Below are 18,803 nucleotides of genomic sequence, written 5' to 3'. Positions count from 1 at the left end.
GGGGCGTCTTCGAGTTCTCGATCCTGGCTTAGACGCGGCGCACCGTATATACCAGGGGAGGAAAACGTGAATTAGGGGTGGTTTATTTTTTTTTGTGAGGCAAGCCAAGAGCCGCTCGTGCATATGCACATATATGCACACATATACATAGCCGCGGACAGAAAAGGCGGGGGATGACGAGTGAATGACAGGACAATGAGCCCGGTCTGATGCACGCGAATGCTTTATGACGATTCAATATGTACATCGGGAGGGAGCGGTCGCTAGGTTGCACTCTCAATGCACCGGGAACCTATGGAAGGCTCGAATTTCTCCATCCATGGAAAGATTCCTATACGTCGGCATGGTTTGATAGAGCGATCGAGGGGTCGATATTTAAATTCGTTATGATATGTTCCGTGATTTCGGACGGTATGATCGCCCGCTCCGGAAGCGCGATCATGATTAGGCTTCCTATCCCTTTCATACTCGTAACGTTCGTGCTCGATATACGCCTAATTGTTTCTCCTCTCTAATCTAGTAACATCATTATATATTATATATTTATATGGAGGACAATCAAGAGGACAATACGTTGCATGCATCGCTATTGGAGATTGACACGTCAACTCTCCTGAAATAGAATTCGCGAGACTTAAGTCTTTCGACTTGTCTAAATTTTCACGGATGGCAGCCAATTATTATCGAGGGTGGCAATTATGGGGTTCTATAAAATAATTGCAAATTTCTCTCCGCATTGTGTCTTTGAGGTAATTACCGTGGGCTTATCCTAGGCTCGATCTTGCTTGCTCGCGTTGTTTCCGTATTTGCTGTCATGGTAATCATGGTAATAATCTCACGGCGTAATTAACTGACACTGCACCAAATGTCTAATTATAATACAGGTATATAATATAGCGCCGCGCCAGGGACAATTTTGAATTCACAATACGTAGTTCCTCGTCGCGCACAATGTGCCGATCGCTATCGTGCCCGCGATTGCACGCGAATGAACATATGAATATGTAGTTTATACAGTCGGCGAATCCATACGTCAGTGGTTCGCAAAATTGTTTACCGTAATGCTGTTCTGCAATTCAACCGTACGAAATCTTCAGACAATGTTTCCGTCTATTTGTTTTAAATCCTTTTTCTATAAGATCGGAGATTTATCAAACATTTCAAAGCCACAATTCTCCTACCTGTACTTGGCTTGATTTCTCTTTCTCACAATGTAAATAGCACTTAGATTTTTTATTACGAGAAATTTGTGATGCACTAAAAGGAAAATTCGCTGGTAATGATTATAAAAATGCTTAATTTCTTTATGAAGCAATATATAGGACAAAATTAAAAATCTTTATACTATGGATACTTTAGGCAATGTTTTGTTACTACGCAAACGTTCTTAGAGAGATTCGATATCCTGCAATCGTCACGAATTCACTGACGCTTCTAGACATTTTTATTTTCTGATTGTGAGAAAGAAACCCTTTTCGAGATACGAGCCGCGCATTAATCGATCGAATGAGCATAGGTAGGGTCAGATCGCGCAACGATGAAGAAGATTCTGAAAATAGCGACGGGGTAAAGAGAGGGGACAAAGATGTATAAGATGAAAAAAAATCAGTTTCCAAGATCGGGGCAACGCGATGCATTCATCGCGGTACCTTCCCATGACCCAGAAATCGGGAATTCTAAAGGATCGTCGGATTTGCGTTCAAAAAACAGGCGGTTTTACCCGTTGCGGACCCTCCTTAGCCTCCCCCTTTCGAACTTTTTTAGGGTGAATAGCTTCTTCTCCCGGTTTTTTTTCTCTCCACGGTACCCTGCGATTTACACAAATCCAGTGAATATGCAGGATATGCATCATCCCCACTTCTCAATTTGCCCCTTCGTGCCATGTGTGCGTATGTGTGTGTGCGATCACCGAGTGGTGATCTTCCAAAATCACGAGAAAATTTACCTGCACCCCGCTATACTTTCGCGACGGCCCCGTAGCTTCTCTTTACTTTTTTCAAATAGGGGTTGCTGCTTGCGGGAAGAAAAAAACAGCCGCGCAGAGTCGGATTTCATCCCGAAATAACGCTTTTTCACACAGTTTTTGCGCGTTTGGCTTGGCAGGGGGTTCGAGCGATGAAAAAGGGGGTTGCGCGCCTTTTAAAACGTTGCGATGTTACGAGATAGCGGATTTCTAGCGTAACGAAAATTCTCATACCCGACTCATCTTTCTAAAATTTTATTTAGCTTCTGAATTATTCATAAATTGGTATTAGCGTTTCCTTCCTTCTTCTAGCTCTTAGATATCGTTTCGATAGAAGCAAAGTGTCTTTAAAATTTTGCCAGAAGGAATAGTACCTTGTAACAATTCCTCGAATATTATTGAAGTATCCAATTTCTTCTTCTTTATCGAATCGATTTGAAATTAATACTATAAATCACACGAGAGAGAGAGAGAGAGAGAGAGAGAGAGAGAGAGAGAGAGAGAGAGAGAGAGAGAGAGAGAGAGATTTTAATCGAATAAAAGCTATTATTCGCAATAACGCAAGATTAGGGCGATCGTATTCCAAATACCCTTGAGATGTATTTTTGTTTCTTGTCCCACTGTGGCCACACTGTAATCGCTAAATAAAGTAAAAGTTTTATTTAGCGATTACAGTGCGGCCACAGTGGGACAAGGCCTAACTCACCCTTCGCTTAGATATATCAACCAGTAATACAAAAGAAAGACGATACTGTGCAAAATGATATTTATCTAAACTTGGGTAGGGAAAAATTTGGAAGCACTGAGACAATTGTTCGATATCGATTGATATCAGTGATTCAGTTTTCGTCGTCTAACAATTTGATTGAAACTCGAGAAGTATACTCGATTAATGACAGTGGTCGGCAGATAAAGATAAAATGATGAATGATATTGAAATTGAGATTAACAGATTATCAATAATACATAAAATTTTCGAAAATAGGTTTTCGGAGATCAATATTTTACACTCGAAGAGTCGACTAGACAAGATTATGTGTGAACTGACGGTAAATAGGATGATAATGTGCTTATCTACTTGGGCTTCGTATAGGCTTATCATTATCAATATCACGTAGAATTATCGAAAGTCGTTGCATTTTAAATGTGCGAAATATTAGAATTTATTATATATTTTTTGCTCGATTATAGATATCAAGTCAAATAGAAAGTGCTATCTTAACCTTAAGGTAATAATAATTTTCTAATTATATACAACTGAGAAAAATTAGAGTATCCTGAAAGGTGTAAGATCTCTTATTGAGATTTCTTCGTGTCCCTATTTCTCTCTCTTCCTCAAAGTTATCGATATGTGTGAGATTATTCGTGCAGCGTATGTTGATTTTTCCGAGTTAATCTTATTGACTGTTAAACATGTAAAATCGTACCTTATCTTACCAGAAAGCCGTCATATCATGACTCATTGTAAAACCGATATACGATGCGTATATACATTGCAAAGAGTACCTATACCTATACCTTAATCATCATCGAACTTTCGACCAACGTGATGATGACACGACTAATCGTGAGAAATCATGCATGATAATATGTGATAATGTATCTCTCCTATTTCAATATTTTTTGTATGTGCTAGGTCTCATGTATATTTGTGCTTGGCTGATGTGTAAAGCGTTCGAATGTCTGGAGCGTGGCTCAATTATCATATTCGAAATCTCGCGTGCGTAAATGAATAAATAACAAGCGCGATTCAGAAATCTCTTATCCTTTCGTGATATAACGCCGACGTCACGCCAATTACCTCTCGAATTGGACGACAGACAGGGACGTCTAGAAGATATGGAAGAAATAACCACTTTGGAATGCAATAATTAACGTTGTGAAATCAACATATTTTAATCGTATGTATATACATTAAAATCGAATTCAGAATTAGGACAAATACCTGGAATGAATTTCTAGACGATAAGTAATTCAAACGTATATAAAACATATATCTTGAGAACGAGAAATTCTGAAGGAAAAAGATTGGATGTTCCGCGGCTTCGCTCATGCAAATAAATAGAACGTTCTAGCGTCTCACGCACAGGGAGAAAGTGCTTCATGAAAAGCGAATAATTTGCCAGGAAATACTTATTTTTCTTACGCACTGTTTTATCATTTACACGCTGCAATGGGAATCTCGCGGTTAATCAATTCTACACGGAATACTATGCATTATTATTAAATTCAATCTCTAATAGTCAACTCGTAGTCGGCACACACAAAAGGTTTCGTTGGATACCGACTTTCCATACTGCCTTGCTTTAAAGACTGATTAAAGAGTTAAAAGTTTTGAGAGAAAAAAATATATTGTTATATAGTATTATAATCCGTTTCAGGAACAATAAACTAATATACATATACATGTACACTAGGACGATCTTATCTGCCATCGCGAAACCAAAAGGCTTAACGCTGCGGAAATGTACGAGAAACGAGAGACCTCTAGTTCGGTGTTCGTACCGTCTTCAGGATCACTAGGAGGAGGACTCGCTCGACATCTCAGAAACGTCCTCTTCCATCCGGTCGTTTCTTCGCCTCCTTCTTTCTGTCGGCCGCGCGCCGTGAGAAAAGTCCGTCCTCCCTCGATCGACGTCGGGTCGCCGCTCGTCACCCCCTCTTCCCCCCTTTCTCGTGGTCCCACCCCCCCCCTCCCCGTTGCAAAAGTGCAACAGGACGATCGAGAGAAGTCGTCTCGTATCGGGAGAGAAGAGAACGGCCCTGCAATGGCAATGCGGGCGACTGGTCGCCCGCTCGGCTACCAGTTTTTGCCGCGATCCCGCGGTGCCCTCGTGCACGAGCACGGCACGCACGTCTCTATATGTGCGTGTACGCATGCTCTTACATATCGACGCGCGCCTTCACGCGAGGCATTACGCATGCACGCCGCCGTTGCGCGGGGATGCATCACGCGCCTCGAGTCGCGGCTCTCTCTTGCGCTTTTACGCGCACGCACGCACGTACGCACGCATATAGGTGCGCTTGAGAGACGCGGTAGTAGACGCGGTGCAGCGAATGCATTCGTGGAGAGAGAGCAGTTGCATTGGCGGCACGGCCAACCAATCGGGTTATCGAGCGACGAATTCACCCCTCCCGGCCGCCAAGCCGAGCTTCTTCGAGGCGGGCAGTTTGCTTTAAGGATCTCCGCGTTGGCTTTTTTTCATCTTCTTGTTCCCTCTCCTCCTTTTCTTCTTCTTCTTCTCGTCCTTCGGTTTCCCTTCATGCTCGTCCGTCAGTCCGTACGCTCTTGCTTCTTCGCCGTCATCTCCTTTACCTGCGACCCGTGGCGTCTGGCTCATGCGACGCAGCTGCTCTCGCGGCCGGAGATCGAGCGGATCGGAAGGTACCGAAGGGAATGTTAACAGGCGAAGGGATTAAAAAATATTATGGAGATTTATCTGGAAATATCGCGATTCTCTACGACAAATCAACTTATATTAGAAACGTAAATTTTACTTACGATCTTGTAGAGTGAAAGGAACAGACTCTTATGTGTTTCCTTTCTTGCCGTCGTAATTTTTAAACCGTATATTATGAATTATATATATCGTACCGTATAGCTAACAAATTGCCGGTGCATCTTATCGCGTTGCGTGTATCACAGTAGCCGAATCGTATGTATCTTGCGTGATGTTTGCGGCCGATCGTAGCCGACGCATGGAAGTATCATAAAATATCGCGCATTTGACTTACAAATCATCCCCGATTATTAGCGAGACGCGCTCACTTGCCCTTGACACCGTGTCGGCACATGGGGGATGTTTATCGCATTTATCGTTGCATTCGCGCGTTCTTCGTGCGATCTTCCTTTCGCGGTATCGAGAGCCATCGATTCCATCGAAAGCGCGCGCGGATGCATTGGTGCCACTGATTAATATGCCGTACAATCGCGAGCCGCCGTACCGCCCGGCTAAAGGAAAAGCGCACGCGGAACGATACACAGGCACCGGCGGCGAGAGATTAATTAGCCACCGAACGAAAAAGGGAGAAGCCGAGAGCCCCGAGATGATTGCCGGCGATTGGCCGAACGGAGCCGGCAGGAATTTAATAAAGTCCCCACCCAGAACGGGGCTATCTCCGAGCGCGCTATCGACGGTTCCCACGTGCACTCGCATTATTCACGGCGAATGCATAATAAATGCATCGCGAATACGCGCGGGCCCGCGCCGCCCGCCTGCCCGCAAACACGATTTGATCTCGAGGGCGCGCGCGCGCACGCTCACGCATCTATATACGGACTGTGGCGATGTAAATGAAACTCCGGCGCCCGGGAGAACTCACGCGGCGCGTCTCGACCGAAACAGAATATCCGCGGTATTACCATAGTTAATCACCAGGACTCGCGTTACTCATTAAACGGTCATTTCGCGGTGCACCGTATGCAAGCAGTAGGCGCGCCGCGATGCCGCGCGCCGCCGCGCCGCGCCACTGCCAATTAGAGTGGCGAGGGCTGAGCGATAGTGATTTTCCACGAACACGCTACGCCGAAGGGAAAAGCGTGAAAATTCCAACGCCCTTGAATAACATTTGCTTTGATAATTAGCTTATTCTTAGCTCAGGACGTTGCGTTTCTCGGGAACGTAGAAAAGTGGCTTGAAAATACGCGAATTCGAAAAACGAGGCATTATTTTGAAAAGTAATCAGAAGAGAATTTAAAACTGGTATCAATATAAAAGACCTTGAAATTTCTTATGTGTAGCACGTTGTACGTATATTATGCAGAGCAATCGAAACGATTATGAGGAAGAACGTTTCAGGAGTAAAATATAATGTTGCCTTGTAACGTAATGACTGCACTAACTGACCGTTAACTATCTACGATGTATTATATTTCTGTCATCCCCGCTGTTAATAAGTTCCAATTTCTCAGCAGGAAGTTCCATCACGATTATCAAGATTGAAATTCCAAATATCTATCAAATTATCATAGCTAATTACTCGACGGTAATGATTGCAATTCTCATTACTCGTTAATAGTTGTTTTGATCTTCACTGTTGTGTGCGCTGCCGGATACATACTTACCAATTAGACTAATGAATGTTAAATGTTCTTGACTTTCCAGAAACGCGGTGCGTTTCCTGTTTTGTTTGGAAAACTAAATATGTATCTTATATTATAATACATTTCTTGCAGTTCTATGATGCAGACTTGCAATGTCTCGAAATATGAGTGACATGTAACGTTATAAATATACAGATACGATATGAATACGACTATACGCGTTTGTGTGACGTTGAATTGTAATTCTCAGAATGGTTACGAAAAGGGACGCGGAGCTATCTAACGATCGAAAGTCAAACAGACACAGTCTCTAACACAAATCATTTCCCGATACTCCTAGGAATCACCCGCAACGAGGGGTAGCTGCTCTGCCGCGCCATCCGACATAGCCCATTAGAAAAAAAAAAAGAAAAAAGTATCGTAACGGTAGAGTAACATAGCGGGTCGCCGCGTCGTAGCCCTTTTCGTTGCAAACTCACTAAGCGTCGTTAAAGCGCAGCCGTGTGCAGAGGGGGGTCGGAAAAAGTTTAAAATGTTTGAGGAAGGGGTGGTCGATCGCCCCTCCTCACCGCGCGTGCACTCTACGAAAGGTGCCATCGGCAGGGGTTGTGTTCCTGCGGATTCTTTGGAAACGCGTGCTGTGTTCGTGCCGCGCATGTACACACCATCCGTGTGTGTTCGTAGGTGTGTGTGCTTGCGCGCGCGTGGGGCTCTCACGCACTCACGCACGCGCTCGAGGGCCTCCGGGGGCTCGTGTCTCCTGCACAGGCAAAGATTCGAGTTCGCAGCAAACGCAGATGCAACGGCAGGAGCGATGCCAGCCGGTGGCCGAAGGGGTGGGGATGAACGAATGGATAGACGCTGACGACGTGTGTCTGCCATTGTGATTTTAAAATCGCTACCCCGACCACCGTCCGCCCCTATCCCTCGTTAAAGCTCCACCTATATCTCGGAGCTTCGAGGTTTTCACCCCTTCGAGTGGTCGCGTCATTGACAGTGGGTCTGCTCCGATCAAGTCTGCGTTTGCGTTGATATTTTATTTATCGGTAAATTCCTTTTGTTGAATTCTTTTTCTTATTATGAGACATTTCTTGTGATATACAGTCCAGTTTGTTTATTTAAACTTTAGTTTAACATGTAAAATGACTTTTAACAGAACGAGAATTTTTCAATCTTTTTGAAAATAGGTGTTTCTTAAATATTTATGTATTTGCGTAAATCTCTTTAATTATTAAATATTTAATAAAACTGCTGCGTTACTAATATTCATACAGAAAAACTCCTACGTTTTTTATTTAGCTGAGGGGATGTAGAAGCACGTTTTTAAAAACTTCATTTTCGTAAGCCTATTTGAACGGTATCGGCGGCGCGGCGTGATGCGCAGGGAGATATTTGACACGCAGCATCGTTTTCGATCTACGAGTTACTACATTCAGCTGTGCTCATAGAGCTCTACGGAAAGTCGAATAGCAAAAAATCCTGCTTTTCTATGTAACAATACAGTTTCGAGTTAAATCAATAATTAGCTTCTTGTTGCAATTAATAACGTCTACTTTGTTTTCTCTCATCTCTCATCACACCAATTTCTATACCTTCATCTTTATTTGCCAGATATCAAAGTATAGAATTGCGCGGTTCCACCCCTTCGATTATAAACTTCACTCAAAATGGCGGCCCGTCTCGCGAGTTACATGCAGATTGGCTGGGTGTCGGTGGAAAGGAGTTATGCCGTAGGGTGGTATCCGACATCCCTCGTTCGCGGGGCGGTTTCGCGCTTGCGCTTACAACCCTTGCCGCGTTTCTTTAGCCCCTTCCGCTTCAGCGGCTTCTTTATTATTCACGTTTTTTATTGGACGAGGCGAGGCCAGCTAGGTCGCGTAACGTAATGGCGGTACGCTGAGAGGAATAAATATGAATTATGAAACCTTGTTTTTCTCGATTAATTTTGATTGAATTTTACTTACAAGCAGAATTATAATTTAATATCTGTTTATTCATCGGGAATTTTAATATTAAATTATTTTTTAAAAATTGAAGAAAGATAGCAATTATATCTACGTTTTTATTAAGAAGGAATGTTAATGTTAAATCAGTCAAAATAAATCTCTTGGCGTGTTAAGCATGGGTGCGAATTCTGGGACACTCTTATGCGAGTGTTAAGGTACCCAGAGTGCACGGGGGGTAGGGGGTCGGCTTTATCGATCGTCGTTCCGACAAGGGCAACCAGCAAGAAACAGGGAAACTCTCGACGTTGCTCCTTTGTCTTTTTCCCTCATGAGCAACGAATTTTCACCAAGTCTGAGAAAACAAGGAATTAAAAGAATAGTTTTCTTAGTAGTGAAGGAAAGGATAGAAAAATAATTGCGCTTTGAAGAATACCGAGGGATATTAATATCTTTTTATACCGTGTATTTTTTGCCACGATAATTATCGGAAACTTTAAGAATTTATAGAAGTTGTAGTTGCGTATATACTACATACTCAAATATATACTATAACGTGTCATTATAAATGATATTAGCTTAGGATGGACTTCACTCCGATTCTAATTTTATCAACTATGATTTAGGATTAAAGTGAGAAATTTTACACATGATTCTTTAAGAATGCATGACTCAATGATAATATATGATAATAATGATTTGATAATGTATAACATTCCATATTTTTCCAGCACTTATATTTTTCATGATTCGTAGGAAGACGCGTAATAGTATATATATTTGAAGAATACGATAAGCAAGTTGTTGATATATAGATAAGACATTTTAGCTAGCTTTAGATAAATTTTCCACACTATCATAGACAAAAGTAGAAAAAATTAATGAGAAAAAAATTAAATAGTTTAAAAAAAGTTTATAAAATATTTTATTAGTATTGAATATACAAGTGTTCAATTAAGTATTATCATTATTGTATTCTATAGCCATTTAAGAAAATAATGTTATCTCTTTATTCACATGATGTGTATTTGTTCATTCAGTTGTGTCGACAGATAATACATATTAGTATTACGAAAGAAACAGCGATGGTGATCATTAACCTGCGACGATCGAGAAAGATCATTTTGATGGGTGATATCCTATCCCACCCACCATTATGGAGTTTCTTTTGATAATCATAGTGACTGATTAAAGGTCGTTCACATCTGCTTTGTTTGACAATAAATATCGGGAAGCATTTTAGACCTTTGCCTTTTTCTTACATTACCTTATCATAGCATACTTGAGTGAATTAGTGTTTGTTTGATCTTCTTTAATTATTTAATGATATCATCTTTAATTAATTTTTATATTTAACAGTTATAGACCGAATATGAGATGACAAAATAAATATGTTTATGTTATTCTCTACAATATAATCCACGATGCGCATAAAGTAGAACAAATATTTCATTAAATCCATATCTTTGAAGTTATATGTGTACTATATGTGTATGCGAAAGTGTGATATAGATTACGCGTGATTAAAATATGTGATTAGCACACAAATGAGGTTATCGTATCTTTAACGCAAGAATTAATATTTTATTTTGTACTATTTTCTAATATAAGAAGATGTGTTCGTATAATATAAAATTTCGATAAGAAAAATAATCGATGTGAATATTCACTTTTTTACTATGTTATTACTTTCTATCTATCAAAATAGACGGAACCAAAGGAATACAGAAATAAGATAATCGTGCAATTACTTTCGGCATTCGTCGCTACAAATCGGCCGGTCGATTTTAATCCGTACGTTCGAGCTGAAAATCGGAGACTCACGGACGGCCGGCGATTTATTTATTGGAGAAAGGGCTCCGGGGCCGGCTCTCGCTCGTCCTCCCGTTTCTCTCGACGCTTCTTCTGTCCTAAGCAGGATTCAATTTGGCCACTGCCCACGGTTCTACCTTCAAAGAGGAATCACCATTGCCTTCGTGTATGGCTGAACGGTCCTCGACGTGCGCGGGACCGGTCGGCGGCCTCTAGCATTAATCTTATATCGAACGCTTTATCCGCGTTCGCTTCCTCGCCCCGCTTCTTCGTCCCCCTTGCCACCGCCCTCTCCATCGTCGACCTCCTCAACCCTTGGACGAGCAGGAATTTTCAATTCTTTCGAGTACCGCGGGAGGAAAGCAGTTTGCTTGGGGCGTGTTGTTCTTCCGTGCTACTGCCCCGGTACCCGGAAGCTGGAATCAGCAGAGGTGGCTCCATCGTCTTTTGTTAGAAAAGGAAACAAAGAATAGAAATATATTGGGTAATGATTGGTAAACAGATTTTAAACAACTAAATACAATTTTTTTTTAGGAAGAATAAATTTGAATATTTTATGGCCTTTAATTTATGCTATTGATGTAATGTAAAATTTAGAGCTTAATTAATTCGTGCATTTATGTTTAATCTTCTATCTAATGTGAATAACTTTCTTTATTGCGGCGTCCCCAATTCTCGATAGCCTTGTTCTCGCGACGATTAATCGCACGCGGGAATGATAGGACGTGGAAAACGAACAGCTTCGTCCGCGCCGCAGTCGGGAACGGAACCGCTAGCAGGACATTGGCTAGGACGAATAAGTAATGTAGAGGTCCATTATGCCGAAACGGTGAAGGGTCTCCAGTCGGGGTCAGCCAATCCCCCGGAGGGCCGTTAAAGTGAAATACTCCCGAATGCAAGGTGGCTGCCCGTCTCGCCTTCTTCGACGGTTCTGCCATGGGGCTCACCTCGTCCCTCTTCTCCCGGCAACCCCACCAGACGCACTCTCCTACCCTCCCGAAACCCAACCGTAGAAGTTCGCCTGTAGGTAAATCGTTGTTATCTGGACAGTGATAAACCCGTGAATGGAGTTCGCGCCGGGTTGGACGAATGGACGAGGGAGAGATGCAAAGAACGAAGAGGGGGAAGGTTCTCTGCAAGGCTTACGAAGGGTGGAAGGGGCGAATCGCGGAATGGATGGTCCTGTTTATGCGGACTGATTTCTGTTCGGACTTAGCCGCGACCCTCATTGGGCGAGAAAGAAAGGAAGGGTGCTGGGGACGCGTAGATGAGGCCGATGAACGAGCCATCGTAGAATCGACAATCGGGTGAGAGAGATTGGACGTGTCTCTCTTTCATTTCCAAATTATTCTTTGTCAAGAAATTATCCAAATGCACTTCCCTTCTTTTCTTCAATTTGCGGAAAGATTGACGATGTCGATTGAAAAATCCGGTCAATAAGATAATCGACCATTCTTTTATTCGATACAATTTTTGTAGACTTGCATAATTGAATTTTCCACAAACTCGCGCGCAATTTTATGTCGAGCTCACTAGTTCTTTAGGGTGTATTGATTTCGATTGTCTCCATGGGGTTGAATAAGATCAGGGGCCCATGCAAACACCACGAGATTAAAGGAAGGCTCTGTACTACGGTTCACGTTTGAATTGTATCCTCGGGCAAGCCATCCTTGTGGAAATGGCACTGAGGCAACTTTTAATATCTCTTTGAAAGTTCCAACGCGAATCACTAATAAACCATTTAATTAGAATTTAATATTATCTTGACACAGAACGTTGATTGAACTTAGCTATAAAATGCTACAATTATTATCGAAGAAGATTTTGAAATAATAATGCTTTCATATTAATAATAATATTTTAATGTTTTTTTATATTAATAATAATTACAATAACATCGTAATATCGCGAAGTTGCTACATTGTGGATGAAATATTTTCGAAATTTACTATTTCTCGAAAATATTTCGTATTCGCGCATGAAGCTCGTTGGAAAAGCGGAATACCGTACAATGGTCGTTCTAGCGGGGTAGATGGAGGTCAGCGGCCATTCTCTGATGATATTGATTAGCCGACGCCCTTAGTTAGCGCCGGCTACACTTTCTTCAGCCCCACCGCTTTTCCCGCTTCTCTTTTTCCTCTCGATAGGAAGAACGTCCTTTCTTTCTTTCGCGAAACCACAGGCTTCAGTTACCACCCTCGTTCTATCTTCGCCGCTCTCCTGCATCCTGCTGAACCCACCCGTCACTCCCTATTCTCCTACCGTCTTCTAGTTACTGTATTTCTGTCTTTGGAGCAACGCGTTTCTCTGGTTATCGTTAGGAGGTAGATAAAACGAAGGAAGGTTAGTATTCCGCTAGGGGTGAGGGGGGTGTGAGAAAAGGCAGAAGAGAGTAGGGGAGAAGTGATGGGGAAAAGCGAGCTAAGTATTTCGGGCTAAATCATTCGTCAAGCAAATAATACCGAGTCTGAGTCACGTCGCACGCATGCGGGGGCGATACGGTATTCGCGTGTTCCATAAATCCGAGATCTGCGCCAGCTACGGGGTGCTCGAAAAGACATGACATGGATATTCGGGACCTCGCACGCGACATAACACTCGTGAGACATAATAATAAATTTATTTACGGACGATGTCGATATAGATTATGTCCGAAAAGGAAATCTAATAAATTTCTTGAAGAAATTTTAACGATACTTCATTGATTATTTACATATTAATGTTTTTAGTACGTTTTCATATTCGATAGTTGCTAAATATAAGCGCTAGTTGTTGTTAAATGAAATGTAGTTTATCGATAAGCAAAAATGTCTTAATGTACAGTCTCATTAAATTTTGCTTTTTGATAGCTCTGGCAGATATTCGTGTGTCACGTCTATAAACACTTCGATGCACCCTATATATCGCCCTTACAAATTTGGGAAGAAGAGGAAGAGCTCGGTATGCCCTCGTGTAATTAGACACTGCAGCCTGGAACAACATCCAGAGCCGGGCATTGTTCCCAGAAATTAAGGGAAACGGGGGAAAACCGGGAAAACTGGCAGGAATAGGGGATTCGGAGGGTCGCTAATTACGACGGGTTCTATCCGGGGGAGAGAAGCCATTTTCTGCACACGCATAGTCGCGCCGGTGTGCGTTATATTAATACACATGCGGGGCATAGAATTTATCTCGAGAACCTCTTTTGCAATTTGATCTTCCATCTGATATTGCCGTAGCGTCTGCTCCGAGGGAGATGGTGCATACTTTTCTCTTGTTTATGAAAGATAATATATGTGTAGTATTCACTTTAGTAGAATCTTCTTTTCAAGAAGAATTAAGAAAATACTCAATATGTTTTATTTTATATATATTTATAGCATATTTTTAGGGAAAGATAATAATTATTATTTTAAATTTTGTGTCTTTTTGGCTACTGTTGTATTTTTGTATCTAACTTTACCTGGTTTTACTTGTGCAGCTAAAATCTGGATAGGCGACAATGATGTCTCGTGGCGAACGGACCAGTCTTTCAAGAGGACATCACCCTTAAATCCCTGTGCCACAACGACTACCACGACGACGACAAGCGGTGGGCCACTGACACATCCCCACCTGTCGCCACCCGTAGCTGCCCCTGTTACCACCCCCGATCACAGAAGCCCCAGTAGCATGCACGCGAAGCTTGGCATCTCACCCGGTGAGTGAAACGAATTTCTACGTAATATGGAAAAATACATCGTTCTGCGAGGGCAATGCAAGTTATACTAAAACTAAAACGTTTTCAATTAAGAGGATCATGCAGCATCGCAATATTTTCTGCCTTTATTTCACCTTATACGTAACGTCATATTAATTTAAGTCTCGAAAAAAAAAAGTTGAATTTGTAAAACGTAACCCTCACGATCCGTCCGTGAGAAACCTAGTTTGTGCTCCGTCCAGTGACGGTGCTCCGACAATCGTGGGTCGGTGGCTTAAAGTAGTCCTAAAGCGAGGCTCTTTAAATAATGCAATAAGCTTGATGTCATTTTGCCGGACAATGGGGGGAGTTCCTTTTATGGGAAGGTCCAGTAAAATTGCCTCTCGCAGGTGCCCCACGACAACTGCTTCGCCAATCACGACTTGGAGATTCGCGACGCTTGTCGTGCTCTGCTCCTCGCAATTCGCCGACGATAATGATACCGAGAGCGATTTACAACTTTACATATTACATCGAGCAACAAAGTTGCGAACAATCTGGAGCTGTATACAGCACCATAGAATTACACACTGACATAACAACTTTATAATATAAAATATTGTATAAACTTAAATCTGTTCTATTTAAACACTGTATATCTTTATGTGATAACTTACAAAATTCTGAGAGATTGTTACTATTTATATGCACATTAAATAGCTCGAAGTGACATCTGTATCACTATATTATTGATTTTTTTGGTTGATATTTCAATTATCAGAATTTGTATTCCGTTTGCATTTGAAGGATAAAAAGCAACATTATAATTATTTTTTTCTTGTGACAATGAAATATGGAAAATAATATAGTAGTAATAAGCGTTTGTATATTTTAAAGAAATTGTTTGTACATGCTATAAAGACTTTTCAAGTATTTATAAGAAAAGTACAGAAGATCAGAAAAGAACGTGGTCGAAAAGCACATTTTTATCGTTCTTAATGTAAATGGGAGCACTTAATATTGCAATCATCGTTTTCTTCGTATCGTCCATAGATTCAGAGTATAAAGACTGTTTCGCGAGCATTTATGAATATAAAGGCCGAGAACTGGCGAAACCATGGTGGTTCTTTTCATTTACCTAAATAAATATAGCTCGAACAACGCGAGGGTGATCGTAGGGCCCTAAGTTCATCGGTTATACGATCAGGCCCCAGACGGTCGATGAGAGCACTTTTCGTCTTTCTAGCAGAAACGGGGGAGGGGGAGGAGTTACAATCTTGCGGGAGAGAGAGAGGGAAGCACTCGGCGCGGCATGTTTAATGCATTGCTCAACATTTCCATGTCAAACATCGCTTTGACTCGCGGAATTTAAAACCGTCTCGTTGCTGCGCGCGCACATACGCTCGCGATTGTGTGTGTGCGAGAGAGCGATGACGGGGAAACTATTCATCTTTATTTACTGGATAACCGCTGCACTCGACGAGGTGCGCAAAGTCCACGGTGCGGTCGATAAGGGTCGAAGCTTAAACTTAAAAGCCACAGGGGTGAAACCGGAGACTGAATAAGATTCCATTTTACAAGGTAAATGATGTTTCGGCAGCGTGTCCGACTTTATAAAGTGCGTTTTATAATGTGGAAGGATATTAGCATTTCTTCTCTTTATTATTCTAAAATGTATTTAGAAGTAGAGAACTAAAAGATTATTTCACCGTAATTTTAAATTTGTGTACAACTTTTTTAATATAATTTTTCATATAAAATTTCTTTAGACATTAGATGATCGTAAAACCTAGTTTTGCCACAAACTTAATGAAGCAGTCTCATTATAATTTATTTTAAGAAAGGAACAATTTCTCGACTAGAAATTAAACTAAAGGCAATTTTGTTACAAATAGATACTATATACCAACGCCTAATTAAACTCTAATCTAGTACAAATCATAAAATGTGATTGCGTACGTTATTTATTTACGAGATAAAAGTCAGCAATAGGAATTTGGTTGCAATTTTCTACGAAAATAGTTTATAAAAAAGGCAATTTATCTTTTTCCTTTTCTGTATAATGAAACGCTGTAACATTTATCACAACCGCTGTTATCAGCGTCGAGCATGGTGTCGACTTTAAGGAAAGAAAGATATTTCCCCCTCCGAACGCAGGGTTCTTCCGAAGCTATTTGCCTCGCAAAGCCGTCCTGGCCTAGCTGCCAAGTGTGTTTATTCGGTATATCAATAAGGACGAAGTGGGCGAGAGCGAGGACGTGGTCCCCCGAGGTCTTCGTCCTTACGTGGCGGCGATCGGCGCGGCGGCGGCTCTTTCTGGACAGCTTGATAACATTATGTCGCCTACGTCGACATATGCACTGGCTAGTTTTTAAAGAACGAGGGCCGAGAGGGCTCCCTAAAATATTACGGCCTCGTGAACACACTCTCGTAAAGACACATGTGTTACAACGACGTGTCCTTTCGCCCGAAAACGGGTATCCTTAAGTAAATTTAATACAGTATATCAGAGAACAGTTGATATATAGATGAACATAAATTATTCTTTTGCATTGAATTGACAATACGTTGCCAGTAATTATTCTTTGATTAAGACACTTTATTCTCTTTAATTAACTTCAAGAAAAATTTAATGAAATTTGGAGATTTGTTACAGATATTTTTAACGCGTTGGAAATTTAAAAATTATGAGAAATTATAATCTATCTTGATATTTAACACAATCGTTAAAAAATTTGCAATTACATATAAAATTATGAAATTGAATTAAATGTAGCATCATATAGGGATACATGCGAATATCGAAAAGAAATCGGCTGGATAAAAGGGAGTGAAGAAAAACTAGCAAGTACCTGTTAAAAAGTAATCTTTGAAGTCGTCACATTGCGTGACGCACTCTATTCTTGCGTAAGTTACACTTGTCGTTTGCAAAAGGATTCTCTCTTGTCGGCATTCGGGAATCGTATTCCTCCCTCGGGACTATCACTCTTTCTCTGTGTTTCGGTTCGTCCTCTTTTCTCCAAAATATGTAAATTCTGTTTATTCGAACTAACTCTATCGAATTATTTCACACCTCGGAATACTTAAAGCGCAAAACACTCAAAATAAAAAAATAAGATAATTAATTATAGAATATTTTATAAAACTGTGCTGAAGTATTGACTACCGATGTTGAATCATGTTCTTATTTCTTCTGAGGTAGACAATTCTTTACTCTGTTCTTTTTATAAATGTTTAACAAAAAAACGGCACAATGTTTATTTTGAATTGTTGAGACACGCCAGTATACTTGAAATTTCTTACGTCAGGCGTCGACTATGATTGCATTTATACTTTTATTTCTCTGTAGAATATAAAATATCGAGCGATATCCATATGCGGACCAATAACCAAGGCTACATGTCGTTGGTATACGAATGCCATCTATGTGGGGGTTATGGGGGGGTTAGGGACGCGCAGGCGAGAAAGGGTGGCTTGAAATATTGGCTACATAGATTTCAACCATTATTGCCGCGTGTAAAACACGGCGACATTTGGCGTTAAATCGATCAGGGCGTACTATAGCGTCGTATGAGCATCGTTCCTTCTCACTCGGCGAATAAATACGCCGACCGATTGTAAAATGCAGCATAAACTCTGTAAATACGTTCAACGAGACAGCCCGAGCGCCGTTTTATTACGCCCAATCGATACCTTTGCATTTGCGCAGTTGTTTTGAACTTTACTAACTCATTTTGAAAAATTTCCCAAGCGTTATGTCATTTTTAATCGATTATTTTCTCAAAAGATACTTTTATCTTATTTAAAATTAGCTATCTTTATATTTTGTTTAAAGTAGATTTAAAAATGTTATATTTTCTTCTGCATATATGGAAGTAATAATTTTATTCTATAAAATTAACACTGGCCACATCGTGTTAAGTTTTCGATTTTCTTACTACTTGAAGGGTACAGGGGAAAAACGATCAAGGTCTACTTTTTGTTGAAATTGATCTGACGATCATACTATCTTATGGAATTTCCAAAGAATTTTCATAATTCTTACCTGTTTTGTCAAGTAACACGGTTACAATTCATTGGAAATAAGGCTAAAAGATGTACCGTAGGGGGAAAAAACGATTATACATTGTATGACAGAATCTGATGATTATAACTCACAAGCACGTAGACTAAGTAAACACTATGCATTCCGATATTTATAGTCAGTACTTTTTTCAGGGAAAAAACGATCAAGATCCACTTTTTGTTGAAATTGATCTGACGATCATGCTATCTTATGGAATTTCCAACGAATTTTCATAATTTTTAACTGTTTTGTCAAGTTACACAGTTACAATTCATTACAATGGAAATAAGGCTAAAAGATGTACCCGTAGGGGGAAA

At 40.9% G+C, this 18,803-nt stretch overlaps 1 protein-coding gene across 2 annotated transcripts in view; it reads left to right on the top strand.

Annotated features, from left to right (window-relative positions):
- LOC139776487 (uncharacterized) overlaps window positions 1-18,803 on the top strand; it is a 126,389-nt gene that overhangs the window by 47,908 nt on the left and 59,678 nt on the right. For both annotated transcript variants that reach the window (XM_071713178.1, XM_071713172.1), the window contains exon 3: window positions 14,223-14,441. In XM_071713178.1, coding sequence (XP_071569279.1) covers window positions 14,223-14,441 — 219 coding nt within the window. The remainder of the gene's footprint in view (window positions 1-14,222; window positions 14,442-18,803) is intronic.

This window comes from Temnothorax nylanderi, unplaced genomic scaffold (assembly GCF_030848795.1).
Source record: "Temnothorax nylanderi isolate EJ_2023f unplaced genomic scaffold, tnyl_v1.0 TNYL_tig0005_pilon, whole genome shotgun sequence".
Lineage (NCBI taxonomy): Eukaryota > Metazoa > Arthropoda > Insecta > Hymenoptera > Formicidae > Temnothorax > Temnothorax nylanderi.
The sequence above is the reverse complement of the archived record's forward strand: the minus strand, read 5'-3'. Positions and strand labels throughout refer to the sequence as shown.